The sequence below is a fragment of the Rhinolophus ferrumequinum genome, chromosome 3, assembly GCF_004115265.2.
Source record: "Rhinolophus ferrumequinum isolate MPI-CBG mRhiFer1 chromosome 3, mRhiFer1_v1.p, whole genome shotgun sequence".
In the NCBI taxonomy this organism is placed as follows: domain Eukaryota; kingdom Metazoa; phylum Chordata; class Mammalia; order Chiroptera; family Rhinolophidae; genus Rhinolophus; species Rhinolophus ferrumequinum.
This window is the reverse complement of record NC_046286.1, coordinates 36717080-36740698: the sequence shown is the minus strand read 5'-3', so window position 1 is coordinate 36740698 and position 23619 is coordinate 36717080. Positions and strand designations below refer to the sequence as shown.

Genomic DNA, 23619 nt, shown 5'->3' with positions numbered 1-23619 from the left:
AGTGGATGTTCTTTGTGTGTGTCATTGTGGAAAACATTTGACCCTGTCAGCCTTCTTCTGCATCTGGCAGGATTTCCCCTGGCTCTCTGTGTCACTGTAACAGGTGAATTACTAAGAAAAAAAGCATTCCTTCTGTCTGTGGACACTTGTTTATAATGGCATTCAGGGTCCCGGAGCTAGGCTGACAGATGCTCTTCCAGAAGGTTAATGAGATAAAGGTTCCTCCAGCTGGCCCTTAAGCAGAGATTACACCTGAGGGAAAGATAAACAGATTATTCCAGAAACAGCCACTGCTTCACGTTCCTTATAAATTAGCACCCTCATAAAGGTAAACCAAGAAGGTTATCCATACTTAGCTGGCATCAATGTTTAATTATTCTTTGTATTTCTGTGATCTTTTTTTAATGAAATTTGGGTCTGCTCCATGATTGTTACCAGATTTACCAATGCACAAAAGTCAGAATGTATTTGGAAACTAGAACGTTTATTTTTGCTTTTTGGATTTTTCTCCAAGTTCAAGGAACCAAAGGTAAGTTATTAAAATACTCTTTATTTTTAAATTGCTTATCTATAAAATCTACTTATCGAAGTGAACATTCAGAATCAACAAGGTTACCACTGAATCTCAGAGGGCTGGTATATATGTAAGGTAGGCCCTGAATAAAGATTGATTGATTTATCGATTGAATGATTGTCAGAAATGGTTTTCATTTTATTGAATACTTACTACATACTCTTAAGTGCAATTTATATTAACAAAATAGGAGAGATGAATGCATCCTTTTTTATTTTATTAAGCATTGAATACAAATTCATATCATTACTATCAATAACAGTAAATCCATGAAACCACTTATCCCTTAAAATTGACAAATGAAATCCAAAGAATAAAATTAATATTTTAAGTCATTTATTATCAGACAATAAAAGTATTTCTTACCTTCTCATAGTTAAATCATGAGTTGCTTTCCCTTAGAAAATAGCAAGTGTGTTTTATCTTCAGAGTAGTTTATGATTACAATCAACTTAGAAACTTGGTAATTTTGAAGCTGTATTCATAAAAAAAACTAGGCACTGAATGTTCTTTTGGTAAATCTTCAAATGACTCTAAAACTAAAGCAAGCCACAAATCAGGCATATTTAAGAAAAATAATATATTTTAAAAACTGTTGAAGAGAGCTTTCCTTTTTTTTAAGAATCAGCCTGATCATGATAACATAATTTTTTTTGTTATATTAGTTTCATAATGATTAGACATTTATACCCCTCAAAAAGTGACAACCCCCCACCCCAAGTCTACTACCCCTCTGACACCACACATAGCTATTACAATACCACTGACTGAATTCCCTATGCTGTGTTTAAATCCCATGACTATATGGACTTGTCGAGGGGACCACTTCATAGACTGTGTAGATGCCTGAGCACTGGGCTGTACATCTGAAGCTCAAGTAGAATATTAAATGTCAACTATAATTAAATATATATATATATATGTGTATGTAAGTATATAACATAAATTTTTAAGACATTTAAAATGAATAATGTTTGGTTCTTCTTTAAGGGTGACATCGCTCTAGACAGTTAACATTTTAATTGAAGCATTCGTTTGAAAATGTCCATAGAAAAGTAAAATAAATAGTTAGTTGCATTTGTAAGTCAAAAATAACTGACTCTGTCAGTTATTTTACATGTAATTTTTTAGTGGTTGCATTTGAAGGGAGAAAAAAATTTCTGAAAAATATTATATAAAAATTTATTTTATGTTTTGCTACATAAATGATAGTGGATGAAACAAAAGTTTACTTACCTTTCCTTTCAATTGTCAATTACATATAAATGTTTACATTAATAAAAAACATTTTAATTAGAAGCAAATAACAGTATTCCAGTGTATTCTGAACTTAATCTGCTGTAGCAAATCAATTTGTCTTTTTCACAAACTTGACCAGGCAAATCAGCTTTGGTTTTGTTTGTTTGTTTAATTAATTATGTTAACTAATTTAACTACTTTTTTCTATTTTCATATATTACATATCAGCCCTTACAAACAATTGCAAATAGCATAATTATATACAGAAAGTTAGATGAAATAAGGTCACCAAAAAGCTACAATTTGATATATGCTTATTTCTATAAAACAAAATATTACAACTACATAATAAAAAATCCTAACCTGTTACTCGTTTGGGACTTTTTATTCCATAAGACTCTCAGATCTGTGACTTTCTGTTAATCTTCAATTAATAATCTACATTAATTACTGTTTATTTACTTAAGACAAATTGGTTTTCCATTTGTGACTAATTAACCATCATGAGTGTATTTACATAGAAAATTGTTTCAGGAGAGAAAAAGAGTTCAATTCAACACAGCTGTTAAGCATAACAATTGGGTTTTTAAGTTCAGAAATTTATTTTTTAAAAATTATAGCTTTTTTGAAGTCAAAAAGATATGGAAAAATACCCATAGTGCTTCTATCCAAACACATTCTATGCTAGCACATTCATATGTTTCCTCAGTCTTTCTTCTATGTATGCTTACTTAATTTTTACATAATTGCAGTTGTAGCACACACACAATTTTATATCAGGCTTTTTGCACTTCTATTACATCATATGAATATTCTACATTGCCTTCTAGTTTTGATAAGTATCATTTTATTGGATGCATAATGTTCCTTTTTATTGATATATCATGGTTAGCTTTACCTAAATGCTCAACAAAAGAGAAATAATTGTTCCTAATTATTTTGTTATTATAACATTGTGATAAACATCTTTGTTCATAAGGCTCAGTATTTAAGATTCTTAGCATAAATACACTAACGTAAAATTATTGGGTCTAAGCAATATAGTTTTACGGTATTTGATTCAGATTGCCAAATTGCTTCTCAAAAGGTTTCCTGTCCCCTTAGGTGATTTTTTCCCATATGATTTCACAAACAGAGTGCTTACCATGTATCCAATACAGAATATTAAGAGATTCAAAGACATGGCGATATTTTAAAAGGTCTCCTTTAAGCTTTGCAGATTCTGAATCTAGTTTTTCCATTGATATATCAAAGTGAAATGGTTTTAATTTTAAAACATTCATTAAATAAAATTGTTTAGCTCAACAAAAGACAGTTCAGTAGTTTCAAAGAGCAATTACTTCATGGACGTACCAAATCTCCTCTCTTTGGTATTCATAATGAGGATGCCAGTTGCATCAGATATGCACAAAACTGCTTAAACTCTTACCTTTTCATTTCGCATAAATAATTTCATCCAATTGCTTATGACATTCTGATGTGTGGGAGAGAGAGAAGAGAGAAAATCCACCCTTAGCAAGCCCCTAAAATGGAGATGGTGTTTATCAGAGTACGAGATGTGATCAAACAATAGGTGAATATTTAAATTTTTAAAAATTATTACAGTAAAAGACACATTGCCATTAATTCCTCTCAAAATACTCCCCCTCGCTTGCAACACGCTTATCCCATCATCCTTGCCACTTTCTGAAGCCGTTCTGGAAATCCTCTTTCATGAGTGTCTTTAGTTGTTCATATGTGCCTTTTGCATTACATTTGGTTATACTAAATGAAACCTTTAACTAAGTTATTATGAGTTCACAAGGCTGGGTAATTATTTTAGTAGCTGTGAAATATCAGGAAATTCTCATGTGAAGACACTACACTTCTCACTAATCCTTTACTAGTGGGATACGTTCTCATTTCATAAAATTGCCCAGGAAGGTATTTTCCCTCATTGTGGTTTCATTAGCAGAGAGCAAGGCTTCATTTGTATAGTTGAGATAGATACCCAGTGATAGTCCCATTAACTTTGCAGCTGCTCTATTTTTTTCATGTTTGCTACAGTTTCAGGACGGTATAATTCTAAAGTCTCAAGGCAGATTTTTTTTCTTTTGTTCAATTGTATCTGAGAAGATGTCCTTAAAATCAAAGCTGTCTGTGTAAATTAAAAACACTTTGCATCCAGCTGAAAAAACTGTGGCAGCATGCTTCAAGCCATTTATTAGATTATATACTTGCTTTAAAAATAAAAGGCAATTGCTGCCTTGTAGCCCCTCTATGCATATTTCACTGATCACACTAAAGGACTATTATACATGTGAGCTAATTAGGCAGGAGTGACATGACCTACTGCTTTTTTGGCCTTTTCTGTCAACCAAATGCATGCAGACACCTTAAATATTGACTGTATTTGCATGCGAATCCTCTCTGAAAATTCAGATCCTATATATCTTGAGTGCCTCAATCATGCTCACAGATCTTACACTCTTTTAAAATAATCCATCTGAGGCAAGAAAGTTTGTTTTCCACAATATTCTCCAGGTTTATATTTTAATTCAGTGTATATGTGTTAATGACCATCATAAAAGTCCTAACCTCATTACTATATTGTGAAGTATCAAACTCCAGGGTGTCAGTCCACACCACCTCTTCTTGCTTCAGGGTAGGGAAGACACTTCTGCAGGTGTGGGGAGGGAACTGACTGTCGAAAGGGAAAAAGGAAGACCTCTAACCACAATGTGAGTTTTAATTTTCCAAAGCAGACAGTTTTCAGCAAGGAACCGTTGGGTCGGAGCCCACTATCTGAGAGTGATAAACAGGGTCACTGGGATTTCAGCCTCACAAATGAAGAGCACCAAGTCAGATGGAACCATTTTAATAAGGGCGAGGGGTACACTTTTTGCTCTGGGTCCAAGGCAAGCTGCACGCCAAAGCTCATCCTACAGTGAGGTGATGTGGTTGGCTGGCATAGCCACAGTAATGAGAATGAATTCATATGTGGAAATGCCACTGTCAAGTCGGAACTACACATGCATTGCTCTAATTATTTACTGAAAATAGACTCCCACAGCTGCACCTATATTCTGGCCACAGTGAATGTGGGAAAGAATAGGAAAGAGCTACAGAACAGTGATAAATTCTTCCAAGCATGTGGTTGTATTCAGTAGATAAATATTATCTTATCTACAGGATAACAGATAATATTATCTTATTTGAGGAAACAGTGTATTTCTATGTGCTTTTGTAAAGTCATCTTAATTCATTCTAGTCGGGTTTTCCTCAGCCATCGTGTGTCCCCTCACCCACCACAGCCAACATCTTATGTTCATAATTGCTTCCCCAGGAGACGGGGTAAAGGAAACGAAACTAAAAGGAATTTTGTGCAGAAAAGTCAAGACCTCAAAATTAATAAAAAATTTTCCACTTCAGAAATACTTTAACTTCATTCAGAAAATAACATATGTAGAGCTAATTTGTCTATCTTAAGTTCCTGCTGTGTTAATGAGTAAACAAAAGTTACACTTAATTATGCCCTAGTATGAAACCCAAGAGCGCTAATCCATTGTAGTTATTTCAGACCTGATCAAAATACTTTGTAGATAATAATCATAGTAATGCTTTTCTTATAAAAGCTCAAGCAAATTTTTAATTAATCTTACTTCTAAGATTTCATTGGTTGGTAGACAATGTGCTTATTTCTGGTCAGGAAGCTGAGGCAGAGAACGCTAAATCATGTTCCTAAAATCATTTGAGATAAGAAGGTGAGAACCAAAACTGGGATTTGAGCTATACCTAGCCCTATCTGACATCTGCTTAATCTATTAAGAAGTCCAGTGTCATATGATGAGTGCAATTAATGTGATTTTTTTTACTATTAATTCAAAAGCCAACTTTGCTCTGCTAACAACAGCAGTTGATTGCTGCTTCATGCCATCTCTCTAACATCTATATGCATGACTAATCTCAGGATACCTGGCCATATTATTCAGCTCTACCCTAAAAATGGAAGCACCAATTTTAAGAGTTCTCTTAAGAAAGAAGTGTGATATTTTGAACTCCTCAAAGAAGTGGAGTCATTTATTCACAGTGTCATTTTAAATGCACACCATTAAAGTGGCAAGTGGCTTATTTAAGAATATGTTATGTATCTGAAGGCAGTACCTAGCCTAATGGATGTGGTTTGACACAGTGGGAAAGCGTCTTCCGAACCAAAATTACCTTCCTATCAGAACACTGAAATTTCACCTCCAAGTTTGCAATATTTTCAGACTTAAGATATACAGCTCTGAAATACCCCTTTCTAATAATTTCTCTTCCTTCCTTCCATGGAATCTGATGTTTACTCTCACCAAAACACCCCAGTCCCTTAGCCTCTCCCAGTTTGTCCAGTTCTTCAGCCAACTCAGGTGTCCTACACATTAGTCCTAGGTCCTTGGGTCCTCACCGGAATCTCTCTCCATGGTCTTCTTGTTAGTAACAGAAAATTTATTCCTCGACCTTCTGCCCCATTTGCTTGGTTGTTCCACTTTGGGTAAACTTAACCTTCACTTTTCCCACTCTCATTCTTGAGCTGCCAAGTATTATTAACGAACCAAGTGCTTCTATGAGACAATTCATGTACTGTAGAACCTTAATTGGGCCCTCCAAGCTATTCCATGTCATATTCATCTCTGATTCCCTAAGCATCCCAGTTTGATTTCCAAACATTCCCTCTCTTTTCAAGCCTGCAGTCTGATTCTCCCTCATTCACATAACAGTATAGTTAAGAGCAAATACTTCCAGGTTTGCACAAGACCACATTCAGCACAGAACACATTTGCCCAGAACAGATCTGTCACCTACTTAATTAGGTGACTGTGGCAAATTGCTCAGTCTCATATATACTCCATCATATGATTTCTCGTCTATAAAATGGGAATAATAATAGCCGTGTCTGCCTCATAGAGCAGGAATGAAGATAAATGAAACAACGTTTACAAAGCTCTTAGTGAGGTATCTTCTACAAAAATGCTCCAAAAAATGCTCGCTCCTAAGATGACTATGGTTACTATCACCAGCTCCTCCTACCAACTGAGAAGATTGAAGCCATTTGATTTAATTTGACATGTCTTCTTTCCGCTTCAAAATTTCTCTGAATCTTTATCCAAGCTCTTCTCATTCTCTCGTCTCAGACAGAATAAAAACATTCATATCTTTGCTAATGTTCTTTCTATCTACCTATGACTTTATTTCTATTTACAACCCATTCCCCCAAGAACTTCCTCTGTCAGTCACCTTTTCCATTAAACCTCCTTTTCCCAACCTAAAGACTTTACTGGAACATTTCTCAGCATCGGTAAAAACACCTCTGCTGGGGCTCCCGCATTGAAGATTCTGATTTAATTGTCTGGAGTAGGACCCAAGCTAGAATAATTGTTAAATCTCTCCAGGTGATTCTACTACACAGTCAGATTGGAGCAGCATGATTTATTGCCCTTCTGTAAAGATACGTGGGTCATTACACTATGGTCTAACAAGGGGTTTGTTTTAATCTCCATCTTTTTAGTAAATATTATATCATAATATATGTTTAGAGGGAGTGTTCTCATTATTTAATAGGGCTCATAGAATGATTTGTATAATCTTGTCCTTCATTATGTTGTTTCGTTTTTTAACCATTTTACATAAAACAGCACTGCTCATATTAGGGCGTAGACAAGTTACGGGATATGTATTTTGCAAAAGCTGCACAGAATGCTCTAATGCACACTGTTTCGAAAACAAATGCTTCATGCGGGCAGGGACCACGTCCATCTTGTTCCCCATAATACGGTCAACACTTCCTTTCTGGCACAAATCACTTTGCTTCTTGCATTCTGTCTCATTTCATGCTGTCATCTTTTATTACTAAAGTCAGGAACTCTGATAGCATCTAAAACTTCTTTCTCTTCTTCATATCAAATTTGTTATCAAATCATATTAAATGGTATGCTGATAACTGTTTAGCAATTATCTCTCTGGGGGGTAAAAATCCTAATTCATAGAGTTTGCCAATATCCATAGTGTAAATAAATACTCCTACCATGGCCAATTTGAAACTACCAACATGACATCATCTAATAGGGGTGTGCACAGTCGACTCTCAGGAACCGGAAGCAAATGTGAACCTGTTTCAGCACACAACTTGCATTATCAGTTTTAGGACAAGATGCGTCTTTAGCCTAGCTTCATCTTTTCATCCCCATTGCCCTGGGATGTAGCGTAACAGTCTCCTCTCTGGGTCTGACCTCTGACCTCTCCATTTCCTAAACCCCTGATAACCAGTCAGTCAGTGGCAAACCCTGTCGGTACTAGCTCATAAATATCCCTGTATTTCACTAGCTTTAACTAGCTTTGTTATCCATTGTATACCACATTCCTCTGCTTGAAAAAAAGAAAAGGAAGGAAAATAACTTCCAAAGCCTCCTTGATGTCTTCAGCATGAAGTCCAGTAATTTCATTTGAGGGTTCTTATGATCTGGCTTCCACCGTCCTTTCCAGCCTCACTTGTAGAGACTGCTTGAGTCTCTGCACTGGGCTATCTGTACTCATTGTTTTCTTTAGCTCTCCTTACTTGGGAAATGTGCATCAAGAGTGTACAAAACATATCTGTGGCATTTAGAGAATAATACTGACATGCTCACTTCCAGATTAAATAATAAAAGATTAATAGTACCTTAGAAGCCCCATCTGCTCTGCAGGTCTCTCATGATTTCAACTTCACTAGGTGATACCAAACTGTTTTCCTCGGTGTTCTTTCCATTTTGAGTGAGAGTTCCTCTTATTCCAAACCCTTATCCACACTTAGTATTACCTGACTTTTTATTTTTTGCCAGTCTGCTGGGGGGTGGAATTGTATCTCACTGTGGGTTTAATTTTTATTCTCTGATTGCTAATGAACTTGAGTATCTTTTCATATATTTTGGGTCTTTTCTGTTTCCTTTTCTAGAAAATGCTTAAACATGTGTTTTGCCCCTTTTGTCATTGGAATGTATGTCTTTTCTTACTGATTTAGTTCTTTAAAAGTTGTGGATGTCAATCCTTTGCAGTTTTTGCCGACCTTGCAAATATCTTCACCAACTTTGTAGTTTATCTTTTTCTCTCTTAATGGTAACCTCTAATGAACATTCTTAATTTTAATATAGTTGAATTTATCAGCCTTTAACTTCATGGTTTGTAGGGGTTTTTGTCATATTTTAAAAATCCTTCTTTATCTCAAAGTCATAAAAATATTCTCCTATGTTGTCTTATAGAAGTTGTATAGTTTTGGCCTTCATATTCAAACTACCAGTATTTATTGTGTGTATGTGTGTGTGAAGTAGGAAAACAAATTTTTAGTATGGATAATCAAGTGTTTTAGCACTATTCATTGGACAGTTTCTCCTTTCCTCTCTGCTCTGTGATACCCCTTCTGTCATGAACATGAGTTTATCCATTTTGTTATCCGTGAGCCAATGCCACATTGCTTTATTACACATTTACAATAACCTTGTTGTCTTATAACCATGTTTCCCTAGCTTTTTTTTTTTTCTACAGGAGTGTCTGAACTATTATTGACCTTCCACTCTTCCATAATCCATTCTAAAATTAACTCACCAAGTTCCACAAAACACCTCATTGAGGTTGGGTTAGAACTGTGTTGAATCTATAGATCAACTTGGGGAGAATTGATAACTTTATAATGTTAAGTCTTTCTATCTGAGAACATGGAATATCTCTCCTTTTATTAGTACCTTAAAATAAAGTTGCATAATTATTTTAATAAAAGGCTTCCACATCTTGGACCTATCTCTAGCTCCTTTATATTAATTGTGATCATATAAATGGCATTCTTACTACATTTCCTATGTAGAAAAATAATTGGTTTTAATCCCATAGCTTTGCTGAACAGTCTTAATTCTGAAAGTTCAGTAGCAATTTTTTTCAAGTTTTCTACCTAAAAATTATGTTATTTGTGAACAAAGGAAATTTGATTTCTTCCTTTTCTGTCTTTGTATCTATTATTTCTTTGGATTTTCTTACTGCCTTTCATAGGCCACACAGTATAATGTTAAAGAGAAACGGTGCTTTCATGCATCCTTTACTTGTTACTGATTTTGAAACGAATGCTTTTATAATTCCCCATTAAGTATGATGTTTGTTTTAGATTCAGGGATTGTTTTGTTTTTGCAAATGCCCTATATCAGGTTTTTGTTTGTTTTTTGTTTCTTTTTATTCCTAAGAGTTTGAATCATAAATAAATATAGAAATTTATTGTGTACTTCTATATCTATTGAGATTACCAAACGATTTTTCTCTTTTAATTCATTAATGTGATAAATTACCTTAATCAGTTTTCAAATATTAAACCAATCCTACATTCCTGAGATAAATCCAACTTGGTCATGACCTTTTTTCCCACACTGCGGGATTCCATTTGCTAATATTTATTTCAAATTGTTATGTTCATATTCATAAGGGAGATTGGAGCATGATATTTTACCTGACACTTTCTTTGTGAGGTTTTGTAAGTGTTTGTATGAAAATGGAATTGGTTTTTCCTTGAATATTTGATAGAACTCTCTGGTGAAACTAGAGAATTATATTTATAGAAAGATATTTAAATACTGACTCAATTTTTTTAAAGGTCATAATAATGATTAGGCTTTCTATCTTTTATATTAGTTTTGATAAGTTCTATATTTCTAGAATTTATTCATATAAATTTCATATAAAATTTCAAATTTATTGACAAATCATTACTCATAACATCCTCTTGTTATGTTTTTCATGTCTGTAGAAAATAAAATGATATCCTCCTTTATCAAACCTGAGAGTAGTTCATTGTATCTCCCTTTTCTTATTTAATAAATCTTGTTTTTTGTTTTGTTATTAGTATTTTTAGAGGAAAAACATTTGGCCTTTACGTTTCCTTTTCTTCTCTTTTATGTTATTACCTTCTTTTACATTTTATTAATCTCAACTCTACTTTTTCTTGTATTTTCTTTGAATTTACTTTTTTCTTTTGCTAACCTCTTGAGACAAATGCTTAGCTCATTAATATTTAACTTTTTCTTTTTTTAACATAGTCTTTTTAATGCGATAAATTTACCTTTTAAGTGCTGATTTAGCTATATCCTGTAAGTTTTATTATGTAGTATGTTTATCATTTGATAAAGATATTTCTAATATCCAGCATGATTTCTTCATGGACTTATGTGTTAATTTAAGGGCTTTTTTTTAGTTCTAAACATATGAGGATTTTCCAGTTATTTTTTATAAAACTGCTTTTTCGTTTACTTGCCTGTTGGTCTGAGAACATAATGTATTACATAGTCCAATATATAGTCATTATTCGTATGTGTTCTCCCTGTGCTTGAAATAAAGTACATTTTATATGTAATGTAAATATATGTTATATTTTTTATTTTATAATGTTCCATATATGTCCATCAGGTCAAATTCAATTATGTTTTCAGTCTTTTGTATCTTTATTGATTTTTATCTGTTCTTACCAAGAAAGATCTCTTAAAATCTACCTGCTATTATTGTTGATTTTACTTTCTTTATTGTTCTCTCAACTTTTGCTTTACATATTTTAAGGTTATTATTAAGTACATAAAATTATAACTTGTTACATCTTTCTGGTGACTTTTAAACTTTTACCATTATGATGTGACTGTCTTCATCTTTGTAAGGCTTTCTGCTAAATGAGGAACTCCTCTGATGTGCTGGAACGGGCCCTTACTAACTTACAAGACTCCATTGCACACATCTCTTCCCAACTCCGTGTTCAGTATGTCACATTAGTGACTTGAAATCAGCTGTTGGAGCAGTATTAACACATGGAAATTGGCAAATGCTACAAATCAGTCCTTCCTATCCATCCTCAAGAGTTGCTTATTAAACATTTACCAGAAAGCTCTGACTTCATTTGATGTTAATATAGCTACCCCAACCTGCCTTTGGTTAGTGTTTGCATATTATAAATTTTTTCCATCCTTTTAATTTCACTTAATCTCTATAATTTCATTTAGAGATACCTATTAAAACAGCATATAGTGGGATCTTTCTTTTTTTTAATGCAGTCTGACAATCTTTGTCTTTTAACAGGAGCACTTTGTCCATTCATTTTTCATGTGTCCCAAATATTGCACGGGACATACTTACCCTAAAAAAAAAATTATTAGTTGTTTATCAGAAATTAAAATTTGACTGGGAGTCCTATATTTTATTTGCTGAATCAGACAATCCTATTTCTATCTATTCCTAGCCCTAAACCTCAGAACAGAATGGTACCAGATCATAATAACAGCTACCAATGTGCCAGGCCTTCTGCAAACTCTTGATATCTATTTTCTCACTTAATCTTTAAAACAAAGCAAAACTGTATAACATATAGACATTAATGCAAAACTATAGTGCTAGAATTACTGTTATACCCTCATTAGAAACCTGAATCATACAAAGATTATTTGCCCAAGTTCAGGAAGTGGCTTAGGAAGGCAGAGCTATATTACTGTAACTTCAGCCCCTCAGGTACACAAAACAAAGTTTAACTTTCTTCTCTGCATGAACTATGATAGTTCCTTATGTATCAGAAAGTTTAACAGGCAGAGATTTGCAGCTGCTTCTGTTTAATCTGCTCCAATTCTGCTCTCCTTGAGTAGTTAAAATATCATTCTTTGGTGGCAATATTGCACCAATGCTATACATGTAATTTTCTTTACTCAGATCTCCTAACATACTCCAAGATCAGGTTTACATGAGAGCACTAAAACTTGTCTTTCATGGTTTGTAATATTAGAATTATGGGCAGCAAAATGATTCAGACAATAAAGATGCTGGGCTAAATTAGAGCTGATTCTGAGTACTTCAGATATGGTAAAAATTTAATGAGATAAATATGCCCAAAATAAATAACACCCCTAAGAATCACAGAGAGAAAGATACTCCATGTTCCATTTACCCAGCACAACTGGAATCAGAAAGAAAGTGGGCATTTGGTACATATCATTAATGTGTCCCATAAGCAAATTCACATTCTTATCCTCTGATATTTCTCTAGTGTATCCCCAGCTTCTGAACTTAGCTTCTTCCTGAGTTTGGGGGAATTTCTTTTTGTAGGCTCTTAGTGAATAGGTCTCTGTGAATTCCTGCTATTTGTCTTCCCCACCCACTTCCAAACAGATCACAGACTGAATCTATCTCTGGCTTGTGAAGTCCTGGTACTGTTCCAGCATAACCCCTTGGTTTTCATATCAGTCAACTTTTGTGTCAAGCAGGCTACAAAAATGCTCTAGAAACTATTACATCCCATACATTTGTGAAGTACAATTGCAGCTCATCATCCACATGTCTCAGATTCACTTGTAAAATTCCATTCTGAATCTCTTATCCATAACCTGTGTATTTATGTAAACTCCGCACTTTGAAATCTTTGGAGATGGTGCCAAAAAATATCACACGACAAGTTAAAAATTAGGAAGCCAAAGCAATCAAAAATGTTAGTAGAATTTAAATTAATGTAAGGATGAGATAATTGAAAGTGGTTTAATGGGGTTGGTTCTATGTATATTCAGAGAAGTTACCTGCCCAACCAGGATGATTTGAGGGGTACTAAAAAATCCAGCTGCTGGAAAAAGCACTGGTTTCTTTTCTCAACTCCTGAAAACAAGCCTTAGCTAGGCTGGCCAGCCTCTTTAACATAATTGTTCTCACTTCTGTTTCACATCCTGTTTACTTCAACCCATCCTCAGCAATAAACCAACTCCACTCACCATTTTTTTCAAAGTAATATACTTTACAGTTAATCACAGCTTATAGAAATATCCTACTCTTCTAACTTTCAAGACTGGCTTATTTAGGGAAGAAAGGATTTTGCTGATTTTGCTTATGTATTCATGTGAAAATCATTTACAGTTCTTAACATTTTAAACTTTTCTGCTAAAATTCTCAAGTAAATGTAGCACTCCATGAAGAAGCAAAAGGGTTGATCCCATGATTTCTCACAGCCTCTGACACAACACTGCATACTTTGAGGCACTTGAGAATCAAGGACATTCTGTGGTTCTGGAATTGCAGTAGGAACAGCGGCCTCTGGGACTGCACTATGAAGTAATTTCATGCCTTCAATGAAGACAGCTGCGTATGAGACTTCCAAGCCACTCTATGACAAGTCCCTCAGTTGTGTTTCTCTTATTCCCCAGGACAGAGAAAGGAGAGTCAGCTTTGAGAATATTCTCCCCCTCCTCAATATACCCTCCTCTCTCTCCCCACAAACAGGGTGGGAGTTAGCACACATCTCTGTTCTGGGTGTAGGTAAACACACTGCCCTGCTGAAATCCTGCCTCTCCACTCCCTGACACTTACCAGACATGGAGAGCTGGCCGCTCCACCCTCTCAGAGGACCGCCCCCTCTGGACACAAAAGATACAAGCCCCTTTCTCTTTTCTACTTCTCCCTTCAACTTCGTTGTTCCTACTGCCCACTCACCAAGGCGCATATGCCATCAACAAAATTTCTCAGCATCTCACCTGTAGCTTGGGTTCTTCCTCTTTCTTTAAGTGCAGTGAGGTGGAAAAGGGCCTCAATACGTAGGTATAGAGAAAGAATAGAAAATAGATGTTAGCAACTTTTATTTCTTGTAATGGTTTTTTAAGTTTCTATCCCTTTCCTTTCTGATAGATCAAGTGTAAGGGCTAAATCTGACTTTGGCAATGAGAAAAAAGATGATGTGACTGTTCTAATTTTTTGAGAGAAGGGATCACTGATTTTTATACTCCGTAGTGAATGGCGCTGCTGAACGAATGCCAATTTGGGAGGTAAGGAAAGCTGCAATGACATCCAAGTTTAAAAAGCTGCAGAGAGGGCAATGGTGTAGCAACCATCCCATGCATCACTGATAATCAGTCTGTATGCTGACTATCGTGAGAACTTAATCATTTCCTATTTCTTTAAAGAAAACCTCTGGAAATTTCCTTAATTTCTATGTTCCTCTCTTCGATATCATTTATTCCCACATGCTTTCACTGGAGTTAGCATTGTGGATGTTTATTGGGAATTACAGGTAGGAAGACATGGGAAAGCGAGGTGTAGAAGCTCCTGTGTTCACTGCTTGATCATGCAGGAAACTGCTTAAACTCCATGCAATTTTCTGGAACAGCGTTAAACAAGGTATTCAGTATATCTGCATGATTTTTGAGGCATATTCAGGTATGTTTAGTACAATGTACATTTAGTTGCCCTTGCTCTAGAGAAAAATTTTCAGGTGTGTAATTGACCATTTCTACTAATGCAAGCCGTGGATGGTGGAAGGAGGGAGACGGAGTTAGACATAATAGGTCACAAACAAGCTGAGGATTTGCGTAAAAGCCACAACTCCTCACTCTTTTTTTGTTTTGTTTTTTGGATTTTTTTTTTTTTGGTAAGTTTGGGAAGTTTATACAAGATTAAATTATTATTTTTTAAAACTTTTATTCCTTGATCTCGTCCTGAAATGTTATCTACTTTCTCTCTATGGAGTTCTATTCTTCAAATGGAGACTTTTGTTCTGTAGGAATTCCAGTAACGTTTGTCTCTACTCCTGTTAATTCATTCATTAAGACAGTGCAGCTTCTTCCTTTGGGAAAACATAATGGGATCTCTAAGTGCTTAGACCAGTGGCTGTTGCTTTCATAACAATGCTTCTGTGAAAGCCCCATTCTCCTTTTCCTGTTATCTGTTATTGTCACTAGATGTATACAGGAACGCTGTGTTGTAAGCCTGCAGAGTTAAATGGCTAGAAAATATTCCTCTAGAAGAGTTTGTGAGGTTAGTAAGGATCCACTTTAATACAGACACATAATCAAGAAAGAGACTGATTTGAGGGAAAGGCTGAGCAGTGACATGGAAACTTTTTAAGCAACCTTTGACTAGAGGCCACGTTTGGTACAGGAAGGATAAAAATATACTTTTCAGTGATATGCCAGGAAGATGGTGTGGCCTATAATGGCTTCCAGGATGTCAGTCAACATCAAAGCCATGTGGCCACCAGCCTAGATCTAGAATGGAAAACATACTTTTGACTGAAGGGCTGGCCTTCACATTAGTTAGTAGACATGCTTAGGCAATGTTTAAGCAATCTAATTTTAAAACAATAAACAAAGGATCAAAAGTCCCATATTTCAGAGCTGCCACTCCACCCTTGGCCAGATTTAACTTTTGCTTAGGATAAACTAACATTTGAATTCAGTGTTTGAATCCAGTGGTTGTTTCATTCATTACCCTTTCTATACATTTAATAATTTCCAAACTTGTCATAGCTATACGGGGTTGCAGGATCTCGGTCAGCTCCAGAATAGAGTGGCTAAAGAAATTTAATTGAAACCTTCCATGTTAACAACTTTCCTTAGCCTTCTGGAAGTTGTCCTGCCTGTACACATGTCGTCCTCCTTCCTGCTCACCTAAATATTTTTGATCTGCCAGGCCTCTCATGAGAAACTCCCAGGCAAATGGGAATCCATCCCACCATGTTAAGTCTCAGCCCTTCCTCAAAGGGTCTGTTTGCTACAAAATCACCACACTTACCACCCCCCCATCAACAAATGTCAATACTCAACATGTACAATTCTCAATTCAAAGAAGTGATTATTGGAGTCATATTTTCCAAGTTCAGTTTTCAGTATACTATCTGTTAGATAGAGACACCTTCTGGTGAAGCGTCCCATTAGCATGTTGAATACACCAGGTTCTATGAGCACATTGCAAACATCAAAATAAAAAAAGAATGAAGGAAAAAAGAGGAGAAAATGAAGGTAGAAAATGTTGGTAGCTTTGCCTGTGGTATCAAAGGAATCCTCACACATAGGAGCTCGTTTTGTTTTAGGAAAGGACATAAAGACAGATCTTTCAAAAAGTTTTGCTGGGTGAATAGAAAAGTGGGTTAGTAGCTGCAGGGGAAGTGGGATCAAGAGAGTATCTTTTAAACAATAAGGGGAAAAATAATAGTATGTTTGTAGGATGACAGGAATAATCCAGGAGAAAGAGGAAAAAATAATGATACAGGCACATGAGCGTTTCTGGGACAATGTCCTTGAGAGGTGCAAACAGCTGGGATTCATTGCATAAGTAAAGGAACTGCCCTTAGATAGCACAGGCTGCTCATCAAATAGTCACAGAAGGGAAAGTAGAGTATTTGAGCACAGATGCAGCCAGTGAGCTGATATAATGCTGGAAATTCGTAAAGTTCTCTTCTGGCTCCTCTTGTTCTCAATAAAATGTGAAGCCAGGTCATCAACTGAGAGTGAGAATTGGCAAGAAATGCAGGAAATCTGAGAAAAGTTGTGTGCAGTTCTCCAAGAGAGTGAGAAACTTAATGAACCAGGGATATGTAGTGCAATATTATTTAAGGATCATAAATTTAAAATGAGTCCTAATGGTTGTTTTCCTCCCGCGATGTTCAGTTACAAGGGTGCAGGTGTGAAATAAGCAGAGGATTGGATCAACCATGGTTATGGTTTTGCCTACCAGGTGCAATAATTGAGGAGCCAGGGAGTTCAGAGCTTGCCATCCTAGAAAGCCAGGCAATATTAATATTCTCTCCCATTGTTACCCATGTTTTTAATTGGTTCATTTGTTATTTATGTGTTTATATACTCTTCGATAAATTGAAAGATTCTGGGGATGCTGACTTTACTAAAATATACTTTATGCCTACACCATACCATTTCTGTTCTTTGGTTTTCATTCCCAAAGGAATTTTTTCTTTTCACTTAGGATATTGTCTTTAATAAGATAGCTGTGTCCACAGCCTCTGATATTAGGCAGTGTAGAAGGGAGTATAAATTTAAAGGGGGCGGGGGTGCAATAATGTAGGTGGACAGGACATATGAAACTATTTTTCATGGTCTAATGGTTTTGAAAATGAATCCTAACTTATACATATATTGTAAAAGACCCATTACTATTTCCACAGGAAGTTTTCATTAATTCACTTAATGAATATGTATGGCCTATCTGTCGTGTACAAAACATTGTACTAGGCAAGCACCAAGGTGACTAGGGAGAGGACAGGAGTACAATACTGAGGTATTTTCAGTCTAAAAGTCCTTAGGTGTTTGCAAATACAAAGGTATTTACAGCTGAAACGGGAAAACTCGTATATTTACACCAAATTATTGCACAAGCAGTACAAAGCAAGTTCCATGACATTTGTTCATCTAGTTTACCACCAGAGACCATACTGGGCCTAAAACACAATAGGCACATAAAAACTATGGTGAATCAGTAAATTCAATAGAGATAAGAGCCATGCTAGAACAGGAGGCAGCAATGAATCAGTTCTGAACGTGGGATCTGAGAAAGCTAAAGAGAGACGGAAAGAAAGCTTAGAAGCTAGCTCTTGAAGAAAAAGTAGGAGCCCGACAAGGAAGGAAGACAAGGGCCCTCCAGCACGAAGTAACAGACAAGCATGAGACGAGCACGGCAGCAAAGCACAGGAAGACGAAGGGGCATGCGCAGTCTGCTCTGTTTCCTGAGGAACAGCATCATAAAACAGCCTATTAGAAAGGAACAGCGATGCTGGAAGTGAATGCGTGGGTTATCGGATAAAGGAGACCTGACTGAGTATTTACACTGTGCCCAGTACTGTGCTGCCCATGTAGTAACTCATTTAATATCACAGAAATCCTGTAAGAGAGGCACAATTACTCCCCATGTTAAAGGTGAGAAAATTCAGGCACAGAGAGGTCAAGTATATCCAAGTTATACACCTAATAAGTGATAGAGCCTGTTCCTGGGGTGCCATAAGCAGAATTAAAACATTTTGAATAGGTGAGTGCCACAGGCTTTGTGTTGCTACTACATTTTTCTTTCACAAGTAATAAGCACATTTAAGTTAAATTTAGAAAGCAAGCACCATGAATATTAGCTGTTCCTCATCTGTATTTAAAAATTCTCAATAGTAAAATGTATTAATTTCCAGTTTTTGTTTTTCCCTCATTCAATGATATTACTACTTCCCAAAACTATTGGCTTAAGCATTGTTTTCCATATTAATCTACAGTGTAATATGGTATAATTGCATTTCTTTTCGTACAAATTCATAAAATATTTAACTAAAATTTTCTAATATTGAACTCTGGAAAAGGTAGGGTCTTTTTGGTTTTTGGTTATTTGTGTTTTTTTTTTTTTTTTCTGAAATCACTGTGCCCTTCTCTTGTCTTTGTAACTTTGAACTTCATCTAGAGACAGTTGTTGATGGCAGCCAATTCGTCATCATACAGGTTATACTCATGTTTTGTTATCATCTTAGAGAAATAGTTTCTGCCTCAAATTTTTTTCCAATCGTCTATTAAATGTGCTCCCTTTTATGGGTGGCCAGTTAGCTCAGTTGGTTAGAGCGTGGTGCTGCTAACACCAAGGTTGCCGGTTCGATCCCCCCGGGGCCACTGTGAGCTGTGCCCTCCTTAAAAAAAAAAAAAGAAAGTTTTGCTAAATATGCTCCCATTTAATAGCACGTCTTTCAACTATCAATTCCTTCTCGTTAAACTTTTACCTACTTTTTCTGAATACTTACATAAAGTAAAAATATCAACTCATGAAAATACATTCAAAGAATCAGAGTTCAGTTCACTATCAACATTATAATTTACAAATATGCAACACTGGAGGACAGCATCTAATATGATCTAAATGCTTTACCAAGAGTGATTTCATTAGCTCCAATAAATAACAGCTCTTTTTACCTCACTGAAATCTTTAATATTCCATGCTTCAATTCTTCAATTTATTTTAGGTTATTTTATCTGAAAGCCTTGGAAAAGACACAGACTTTGTCTGTGTGGACTGTCCCATCAATATGCTTGGACGTAGGACTCGTTAAGTCCCTGTTCTCAGAGATCTTGCCCCCACATCTTCTCTAGCAATGATTTGGGGTGAGGACACAGGCCAAGTATTCTGATCCCTGCTCAAGTGATAGCATTATTACAGGGAATGCCCTGTGGGTTTGGCTTTATGTAATCTGGAGGAACACAGCAAGCTAAGGTATCTGATACTCATGTGGTAAAAAAAAACAGAGAAAAGGTACAGGATATTTAGCTTAAAGTAGAGAACTGCCTAACATAGGGAAAATATAAGGAACTCTTTATGGAAATATCTGTAACTAGGTGTTTGCTATGCCAGAGGGTAGAAATAGGACTAATGTGTAGAAGCCACTGGAAGGCAATTTTCAGCTAAAAGGAAAAAATATCTAAATAGAGATATTCAAAAATGGAAGGTGCTTCCTAGAGGAAGGAGGCAGTCATTTGTAGAGCATTTGTGTTAGGTTTCCCCCAGCCGGGAGACATTAAAAACTGAGTGCTTACATAATTTATTTTTCAAATGGGGACACATTTGAGAATGAAAGGATAACAGTGATAAACCAGGATTTCCCAAGCAAACCTATCTCACGTCACCCTAATTCACCCTTGTTATTGACCACCAGCTGTGTGGTCATGCTGGAAATTTTTTCTTATTGAAAATAGGGAAAGATTGGCCCTAGTAGGGAAAAAGCAATAGGTCAGAGCTTGTGGGAATGTTGAGAAAAAGGGCAAACTGTGACCTTTTACCCTTTATATTCTCACCCTGATAGGATAAAGTCCAAAGACCCAGATCAAGCAGGATCTGTGAAAGCAAGCCTTGATATAAGCAAAGAGTTAAGATCCAAAGTGATCCAACTGGGAAAATTTCCAGGATGGGCATTGTTCCCAGAGCCAGGGTGGAGTAAATACTATTCCCAAACCTAGTTATTCAGAGGGTTCTACCAGAGCGTAACATAAAAAAGTAAGAACAGAGCCAACCCCAAATGACCAAAGATTGTTGAAGTGGCAAAGTGAGAGCAGGAACAGTGTAATAGCAGGACTCCACCCTCATTGCAGGCAGGCACTGTGAAAAGCATGGAGAAGTACAGGGTGTATGGGGAGCGCATTTTCCCTAAGTATGATCCGTGCTTCCCATGCTAGATAGGCCTAGAATTATCCAATGATACACACTTTTTCTTCCATTCTTAAGGGCAACTGAAATATGATTACAAAAATTTTACAACTTACCACACTGTAATCACTATGTGTTTTGAAAGGTTTATTAAAAATTAACATTCCTAAACTGAAATTTCCATTTACTAACTGTAATGGGCACTAATGGCTGCGTATGCAGCTCCCATCTCTCTCTTGCACTTTGCCCCAATGTTGAATGGGCACCTTCTACTTTGCCATGCAGCCAACCTGACTCAGGCAACGTTAGAACGAGCCCCTCAGCGTAATCCCAGTCCGCTGCCCTGTGATCACTCAGCTCGAGCCAACAGCGCTGGCATATCCCCTGGCGACTGGTATCAGTCCAGGCACATGGCATGAATCAGCCATACTTTAAAGAAAGGCTATTTTTCAACATGAACAAGAGCAAGCATGTTCCATTCAGTGGATGCCAACCTATGGATAAAGTCACCACATGAGGGGACTGAACAAAGAGAATAAGAGAATGTCAGAAAGGCAGAGCCAGAGCTTTATTTTCACCAGGCACTCCCTACCTTTCGCTTGCCTTCGTATATGATAACTTCCTTATTGTTTAAACCAGTTTGAGGCAGATTATCTTGATTCTTCAGCTGAAAATAGCCTTATAGATCCTTAAACAGAGGTTCCCAAACTGCATATTGGAACCACCTAGAGATTTTCCAAAGATGCTGATGCCCATGTTCTCCTCAGAGGTTGTGACTTATTGGTGGTATGTATTGCTGGGTGAGCAAATAGTCTCTCAGCTCCCTTCCTTTCTGGAGATTCCTAAGAATGTATCACTGCCCAAGACTGACGGAGTCCTCGGAGACTCCTCAAAGTGGCAGAGGGTATGATTTCCCACCAGGACTCTGTCCTCCCCCCCTAATGAAAGAGGGACGTTTTTGCTTTGCAGCAAGACTATAGCTGCTCTCCAGCCTCCCTGCTTGGGTTTCTGCGTGATTCCCTTGTCTGTACCACATATCAGAAGATATGAGTTTGAGGGCCTTCCTTATTAAAATGGGAATATGAATCTCTGTAAATCACATTCTTAGGGTCTCAAGCAGTCATAGTGAGTGGCCCCAACTGTTCATCAATAATTTCTACCTTAATTTAAAGACAACTTTGAAGTAAACAATGAGATAAAATATGTCACTGAAAATAAAGAAATAATACTCCCTATTTTAAATGGAGTAATGTATAAAAAGACAGATGGAAAGGGAAAGGAGAACTCAAGATTTGACCACACTGTTAAACTCAAATGCCTCTAAAACTCAGTACCCTACAGCATGGTAAAATGAGAAAAATAGTATCTGTTTCATCTATATAGCAGAGCTTTTGTGAGAACACTATGAGATAATACAACTGAAGAAACTCAAAATGAAAAAGTGCTTGCTGAACATAAGTTATTATTATGAGAGGTCTAGTGAATGAAAAATGAAGTCGAGACCTAACCCTAACAACACAGCAGAGCCAGCAGGATGAAATGGCATGGAGAGTTAAATCCTTGGCCATCCTAACTCTCTTTCCTCGCCCCTTCATCCTTCCTCTGACCACCCCACATAAAATGTCCAGCTTGCTCTGTAAATGAACTCTAAGACACATCCTGGCTCTAACTCACTTTCACAAGCAGTCACCCTCTGGTTGGCTTCACCCGTATAGAAATCCGGGCTGTCACTAAGAGGCAGGAAGGTTGTTTTGTGGCATTTTTCCCCCTAGGTTTTTAGAAGCACTCCACTTCCTCATCAAGAATATACCTCTGGGTACCACTATGCTATGTGATTCCCCACTTGAACTATAATGTCTATCACAAGAGCCATCTCTCGGGAGGCTTGAGTGCTAAGTGGGGAGTGATTTTTAGAGAGATATGTGGGAAACGGTTTCAATATTTGGCAGTTCCTAAAGGCAAGATGATTTGAGATGTTGGGTTTTTTTAAAATACTTGATGAGCTCATATTTCTGAAAATGCCTTGTCATTAGACTATTACATTTGGCAGCTGCACCAAAGTAGAACTTTCATAAACCAGAGGATTGTAATTTTTAGTTTATTTCATTCATTTATCATGTTTCACATAAATCACGTAAATGTATATATTTACTAGGAAATCAATCTTTCTTTTGCAGATCTCTCCATTAAGATGAACAATTCTGAAACTGAACACACAGGCAATGCCCTGAGAATTGAAACAACTGAAAGTACTGTAAAAATGTACAAACTGTCAACCATGAGACAAATATTCGATTTGGCAAAGCATCGAACAAAACGATCAGCATTTTTCCCAGCGAGGGTTAAAGTCTGTCCGCAGGAATCCATGAAACAGATTTTAGCCAATCTTCAAGCTTATTATAGATTGAGAGGTAAGGAAAGAGATGAAACCTATTTAGTCTTTTGTTCTTTTCATCCCTTCCTTTTCATTCATCCATAGGTTGTTTTCAGACCAAAACGTCCATTCTCTCATTCAGTCACAAGAGTTATAAAAATCAACCAACTATTATGAAAATAATGAATAACTAACATTTAAAAGTATGGTAGATGTTTGCTCTTGTATTTTAAAATAATGTCCTGTACAACACAGAACTATTAGTGTATTTAACAAGTCACCAAAAAGCGTTAGTATCTGGGTTTTACCTCTTTTATTTTTGTGAAAGCCCAATATTGAATTTTAATGTTGTTACTATGAAATAAGAAGCACAGGATGATTGCACTGTCAGGAATCTGAGCAAGTTGATTTATGACTTAAGATTTTATTTTTCAAAAGCAACATTACAATCCAGATACGCTCTCCCTTCTTGATAAGTTTAAGTGGTTTCTTACTGATTAAG

At 36.3% G+C, this 23619-nt stretch overlaps 1 protein-coding gene across 2 annotated transcripts in view; it reads left to right on the top strand.

The window, feature by feature from the left end:
• The first annotated feature begins 462 nt into the window (after nt 1–462).
• The window catches only part of IMPG1 (interphotoreceptor matrix proteoglycan 1), a 111335-nt gene continuing 88178 nt past the window's right edge, over nt 463–23619 (top strand). The window contains exons 1-2 of one of the 2 annotated variants that reach the window (XM_033103444.1): nt 463–529; nt 22921–23154. In XM_033103444.1, the coding sequence (XP_032959335.1) occupies nt 463–529; nt 22921–23154 (301 nt within the window). The remainder of the gene's footprint in view (nt 530–22920; nt 23155–23619) is intronic. The other variant, XM_033103445.1, reaches the window with a different exon arrangement.